A 7342-nucleotide genomic window follows, 5' to 3' on the forward strand; every position below is an offset into this window, starting at 1 on the left:
AAGCTGAGATAGAGAAAATAACTCACCCTCCGACAGAATCCAGTAAAATTCCACCCACTCTCCAACTTGATATGACTGTGTGAATTGTAGCAATGCTACAAAACCTATTTCACCTTCTCTTATCTTCAATGGCCACATTTGGTCACTGGAAGTTGTCTCTCTATTGCCCCACACCAGAACGACCTCTCGAACGTATTGGAAGATTCAGGATGAGGACTATATAGTGCAGGGTGGTGCATTGGGATAGTAGGTGGATTGTCAGGGATGTTGCAGTGAATAAATTTTAACAGCCAAGACTACGATTGCAAGTGGCTTTAAGGAGAAAACGGAAAAAAAGAAAGGTAGAAACGAGTTCAATTAGAAATTACTTCTTCATTAATAACACTGCATTCTTATTTTGTGATTAGTCGAGAGCACTTTAGCTGAGATTATCTTCTGTTTAAAATTCTATTAGGGACTAAGTCTTCGATTTAGAACCTGTCTTACTAAACTTTATGTGATTTTAGTATTATAAAATATTTATTTCTTAAGTTGATGAAATTATAATGGAGCCCAACTTAAAACAATATAACAGAATTTAACGGTCAAATTTGAAATTCGAAATGCCACTAAGCAATGACACATATCGATAAAAGATGTCGATCGACATTCTCTCACAACATCTCGCTCGATTTGTCATTTATTCATAATGCAAATACTCCTGCATTTATTTAGAGAAAACAGAACTTTCGACTAAAGCTGTCTATACACTAGGAGGAAATTTCATCAATATTCGCAATCAATATTTAATATTGATGAAAATTGCCTACACATTAGTAAAACATATGGACATAAATTTGGATTATTGAAGAAAATTTGTCTAATGTGGAGGCATTTACTTCAATAATTCTCTTCAATAATTGAAGCTTTTTATCAATAGTATTATTGAAGAGCCACTCGTCCATATTTTTCCTAATGTATAGACAGCTTAAGTCATTAGAGTCTAGAAATCAAATTTCAAGTTGTATGAGATTATCCCGACAATCATGTACATATTTTCGCAGATAAAACATCTAACCTGGGGCAAAATATAGCAAACCGAAAATTTCAAAACTCGATATCAAGTTTATCGAAATCAATTAATAAAATCATAGAAGATATTATAATATTACAATCACTTGCTCAGGTCAGGGAACTTTGACCTATCGTTGCAAAGATTAAAATTTCATCTCAGTCTAGTTTTCGAAGTGCAATTTCAAAGATGCTAACCCCTAAAATTTTTAAACACCATTGAAAAAATATACAGTAGAGTCTTCTAAATTCGAACACTCGGGGAGTATTTTTGACATTTCTCACCTCTCAAATTCGAACGATTTTTTCAAAACTAACGAAATTTATGTGAGATTAAATTGTACATTGAATCAAATTCCCGTACTTTTTCACAAGTCTTAGTAGTAACATACTTCCTTTTCATTTTATACGATTATAATGTGTGTAAATATTCAGGAAACAGCACAGAAATATGATTTTCAATCATCCACAATACGAATTTTTTAACATAACCTCACAATTGACATTTTGAATCCAAACGTCGTTCGAATTTGAGAGATTCAGATTTGAGAGACTCTACTGTATGCAGAATTTTAATGTAACATATCTGATTCTAAACTGCTTTTGTTTACGTAGATCCTGGCGACTTGGTACCCCTGCTTTTCGCAAGCTTTTCGTAGCTTTTCTGAAGTGTAAAACTTACGGATGATCTTTTCTGATCGGCATTATAGATCTAATCGACTAAAGCTGTCATTAAGTGTTAGAATTAAAGAAAAGCTTACGAAAAGCAAGGGTGCAAAGTCAAACGAAATCTACGGTACGTCAAAACCAGAAACAAATTTTACGTGAGAACTAATAAATGTAACAACTAACAATTCCGAAATCTGTAGAAATGTAATCTGTACAAATGCCTTAACACTACGAAGTCGTACAATATTTGACATCGAATTTTGGAAAATAAATTTATCGATTTAAATTAAACTCTTCTATCAATGGTCATTTGAATTTACGCATAGTAAAATTCTGAAGAGCTATAGCCTAGCCCCCGGCGAACTGCTTTTTTATATGGAGCTGTTTGAAGTCAACTCACAAATTGATCAGAAATTCAGCTTACACTTCTCAGAAAAAAACCGCATTTACACAAAAATATAGTATATTTATCCCTCTTTACAAGGACCAGACCCTTGTACACAAGGCACAGCTCAATTTTGACATATATCGTGTAACGTTCACAAGTGCAGAAAAATTCTCATACGCATTTGTATGTGAAAATAAGAAATTGGCTTCAACTTTGAAGGACACTCGCCGGGGACTAGGCTGTTGCATTTTACAAAACATTTTATTTAAATAATAAAATTCGAAAAAAAAATACCAAGTGAGCGGTGTCGGCCAAACTCGCGAAAGCCAAAATCTTGAAGAGACAAATTCCAGAATAGGTTATAATTCCGAAAGCCAAAATTCCGATTGGGTCATAATCACGAATGAGCTGAAATCCTTAAATCCAAAAACCTGAAAAGCTAAAATCCCTAACGCCAAGGTCTCGAAAAGCCAAAATTCCGAAAGTCACAATCCCGAAAAGGATGAATTTATATGGAGAACAATTTATAAAATAACTTCCCAAAACACTGAAAATTTCCCTTTGCCTCCAAAAAGAAGGGTAAAGTGGTACAAGTTGGACAATGGTACAATTTGGACATGGCTTTTTGTCTTGATAAATTTAGTACTTCATTTTTATTTGTATATTTTTAATGCTTTAGTTTTATAATTTGGTGCCTTGTGCTTAAAATCAAATTTTATACTGTATTTATCAAGAAAAAACCATGTCCAACTTGTACCGGTGAATTGTCCAACTTGTAACACTAATTCCAAATTATATCACTTTACTCTAATCATGACACTTTTAAGAATTTTTTGGATTTTGTCTTTCCGGATTTGGCGATCGGGATTTTGACTTTCAAGATCTTGGTTTTCAGGACTTTGATTTTCGGAATTTTGGCGTTAGGGATTTCGGCTTTCAGGATTTTAGAGTTCGAGATTTTGACCTTTGGGATTTTGACCAAGGTATGAATTCTGAGATGCGTGAGTTTTTCGCGTGAGAAACTCACGGCTGTTAAATCGTCTTTTGTAAGAGTTTTGTTGTTTTCTTGTAAATCGTCATATAAAACTCTTACAGCACCTAAGAAAGCACGGTATATAGTTTTCACGAAAGCTTCACAAAACGCTTACTAAAAGTGATCTCAGAGCCGTGAATTTCTCATGTGAGTAAGTCACGAATCTCAGAATTCACACCCAGGACCTCATATGAGTTATGGTCATTTTAGGATTTATTTCTGTATACTTCATCTTCTTATCTTGGTTAGAAGAAAGGAATATCAGAAGAAGTCAAGATTTTCGATCGGAAGTTCTATCGTAGGGCTTAAGTTAGGGGTACGATCCGAGCCTATAGGATTGACCCCGGATTACAGAATCTCAGCTGTACAATATCAGCTAATTTTAAAACTTTAGAGTCTCTTTTTAACACATCTGTTTTTGGAGGGGATTCTAACTTTCCAGAACGATTTAGGTCCGGTCAACACAAATAAATTGTCTGTCTTAAGACTGTCATTTTCTTTGATTCTGAAATATTGTTTGTTTTGATATTTCACGTTATTCAGAAATATCGAGCGGTTATCATGAATATATTATTCATTAAAATTAATTTTGTGTGTACCTTTGGTGCCGACATCAAACTAAAGATCGATCGGCATACTGTAAAGGATGTTGGTCAATATAGATTTAGATTTATTGAAAACACTTATTTCCTAATTTTACATCCTTGAATATATAATGTACTATCATCTGAATTATTGTATAAGAAAAGAAGATAATTAACAGTAAATTTTAAATTCAAAATGACGTAAAATTCCGTTTTTCAACCGTTATTTTAACCTTCCCAATTTTAAGTGCAAGAAGCACCCTATCAGAAACTACTTGGAAGCTTTATGGTTCAATCTCCCCAGGCTCCAATTTTAGACAAAATCCTTTGGAAGCATAGCATGTGTCAGATGCTTTGAGGTAAATACCAGTGATTTTCGAATTGTTGCACCTCCTGCAAATCTCTCTGGGCTATCCAGGAGATGAAAGGACATGGTATGGGAGATTGTTGAGAGATACAACGCTATACAATTCGTTAACGCGGATGCAAAGTACACATAGAATCAGCAAATGGCATTGGGTTATTCTCCGAGGCCAAAGGTGAGTGCACACCTGGGGGAAAATCTCTGACGTTATTGTGTTGCAGTCATGGGAATCGATTTTGGGGCAGAATAACCAAAATACTTCCGAAAAATCAATTGAATGCCACTTATATTTGGGTACTCATATCGCTGTGTATGTTTGTATTTGCGATTTTGAGATCCTCATCTCTCGACAAGCAAATGGTAAATATTGGTTTTGATTTTGAAAACCCATTCACCAGACAACTTCCCTAGGATTATTTTGATATCAAATCACTCAGGCTGATTCAGCCTGGCACAATCCTTTTCATTTAATTGGATTGAGATTTACGCTATTCCCTCTCACCCTTTTAAAAGCGTCAATCCTCCCACCTTTAAAGTTTGATCTCTGTAAACGTAAACCAGAGAGAAACTTATCTTTCGATATTCACTTACTGTAATCATCTGCCGATAGAGTTTTTCCCAACTTTCCCATTTGCCATTTTTCGCCTCAATATTGCACTTTTGATGAGAAAGGTTTGAATTCTGTATAGAACAACCCGGCAACTCCATCGACAAACCTGCGCAAAAACCTCTCAAATGTTATCACTTTTTCCCAGTGGAAAATTTACTTTTCCATTTTCTACGTGTACTAAATGTGTCCAATTGATGTAAAATACTTCAAGCAGAATATGTTCAAAGAAAAATGTGAAAAGGTAGAACATAAATCATGAAATGGAGCATGATTGTAAATCTCTCGAAATCGGTGTAAACAAAGGTGTCAATTCCTTTAAAAGGACATTAATATAGTTTTTTTTTGGGAAATGAGAAGGGACTTCAATAAATTTCCCATGTCAGATGAAATTGCAACATAACAGGCCATACACAAAATTGAAAGCTCTCTCTTTCCTCCCGTGGAAGTTATACAGACAAACCACTTTTGCAAATAACGAGAAGAAAGATTGCAAGGATGAGAAGTACAAGGTTATTTGTAAGAATTGTTAGAAATTAGATCTGTAGAAACCGGTAAATAAAATTAATTTAGAAAGGCCTTTGACAATCTTCTAAAATCTAAATCTTATTACAAAGTAGTTGCTTCATAAGCATCAAAATCGAAAGCACGACCAAATCTCTTTGGCGAAAGACAATACTGAGCATTTAATGGGACTGATAGGAAATCCTGCAATACTAATTTGTTTAAACCTAGCGATACTATCAATAGGAAATATTACATATCAATTTCGATCATATATTGACTAAAAACCGGCCAAAATCGGTAAAAAAAACACTTGCAAATGATATTACAACACGACAACACTCCGTGGCATTGTAAGATTGCACTTCCATGGTTCAGGACAACATCAAAAGCTAAAAAAGAGATGTACTACGACCCCCGCTGTAATCCTCAGACCTAGCTCCTTCCGATCACCATTTGTTCTAGTTGATTTCTCATGGCATATCTGAGCAACACTTTAGAAATTTTGAAAAAGTGAAAAATTGCGTGTATGAATGGTTTTATTTAGTCGAAAGACATCTCGTTTTATTGTCAGGGTATTCATATGTTGCCAGAGTCATGGCAAAAATATCTAGCTAGCACAGATCGAATTACTTGAAGACCTAGTATTATAAGATACAACAGAATCTAAAGAAAAAACGGTAAGAGACTTAAACTCGTGGTTTACAGTCAAAGTGTCGTATCGCATCAGAGGAGCATAAAGCGGTCTTTGGACTAGAGGTTTAACTCAGTTCCCGAAGGTGTTAAAATCCTAAAAAGCAACCAATTTTATTGGGTTTTCAGAATCTAATATATAGTTTTCTTTTAACAATCAAATCCTTAGTTAAATCTTTCCAAGGAACCTTTACTGATAAGAAAATATAGCGGTTAAGCCGTAAGACTACGCCTTAAGTCTGAGCGATCTCAATAATTTTAGAAATGTCTCAGCCTCTATTGCATGATTCGTGGAGACCCTTTGTAAACTGTGATAACCCATAAGAAACAGTAGAGGACTTGGAGAACCACAAGAAACGCTGGATAGGTTTAAACGAGCCCATGAGGAACCTAGAACTGCACGGATGACCTGAAGAACGGGTGAAGAACCAAAGGAATGCTTGAAAGCCCAGAGGAACGCACTACGCATCAGAGGAATGCACCGGGAACCTGAGAAATGGACGAAAGCCCAAAGAACGCATTCAGAATCCCTAATTGACCCCAGTCCACATGTCCTTCTCTTCTGACGCTGTAGACCGAACTGTCTCTCTCATATCTGTAAATCACAAATACGGCATGAAGATCCAAGAAGAAAATGATACTGCAGCGAGTTTAGATTGGAACATCATTTAGGTTGGAAGGACTATGAACGAATTAGTTCTCTTTGATCAACCACAGTAGTAGCCACAGTACCTCTTACATTCAGAATCTCTAACTGACCCTAGTCCACAAGTCCTTTTTTTCTGACGTTGTAGACCGAACTGACTCAGTTCTGTAAATCATAAATTCGGCGTTAAGATCCAAGAAGGAAATGATACTGCAGCGAGTTTAGAAAGGGTAAAAAAAGGGATTTGAATATTAATTAGAATATTATACCGTATATGAGAAAACGTTTAGACTAGAGTTAACCCGTTCCTCGGGACCGGGACTTCTAGTTACGAGTGTAAATTTATTTCCAATAAATTGTACACGTTTACAAAAATCCTGACCGTTATAAACGTTATTCAAATCCATTCCGGGGCCGCTTTTAAGCCACTGCGGTATCATTGCCTTCAGGGTCTTTGTCACTGCACCTCTAAGTTGGAAGGCCTAGAAAGTTAGTCCGGTTTAGAACGTCAAAGAAAGACACGTGGACTTGAGTCTCTCTGAGGAATCTGGCTGGGTGCTAAAGGGTGTGGCGACTAGTTGCTTCAAGAGAACCTATTCCCTCTCAATCCTACCAACCTAAGAATCCGACCGGTAGTTTACATGAGATAGAGGATCATTTTATTTCTAATGACATGACTATAGCTTCACTCTTTATCCGTATTATCAGTAACAGATAATCGAAGACGCAAAGACCTTTTGAAACACCTGACTACTTCATTTATATGCGTTATACGGGCTTCAGACCAAAGGCTTAGCCACATGG

At 35.8% G+C, this 7342-nt stretch overlaps 1 protein-coding gene across 1 annotated transcript in view; it reads right to left on the minus strand.

Annotated features, from left to right (window-relative positions):
- The window catches only part of LOC129799337 (eIF-2-alpha kinase GCN2-like), a 19978-nt gene extending 15259 nt beyond the window's left edge, over positions 1-4719 (minus strand). The window contains exons 1-2 of the mRNA XM_055843144.1: positions 4680-4719; positions 67-75 (exon numbers count right to left, since the gene is read on the minus strand). Of these exons, the coding sequence (XP_055699119.1) occupies positions 67-75; positions 4680-4719 (49 nt within the window). The remainder of the gene's footprint in view (positions 1-66; positions 76-4679) is intronic.
- Positions 4720-7342: the final 2623 nt, after the last annotated feature.

Source organism: Phlebotomus papatasi, chromosome 1 (assembly GCF_024763615.1).
Source record: "Phlebotomus papatasi isolate M1 chromosome 1, Ppap_2.1, whole genome shotgun sequence".
NCBI classification, from domain to species: Eukaryota; Metazoa; Arthropoda; class Insecta; order Diptera; family Psychodidae; genus Phlebotomus; species Phlebotomus papatasi.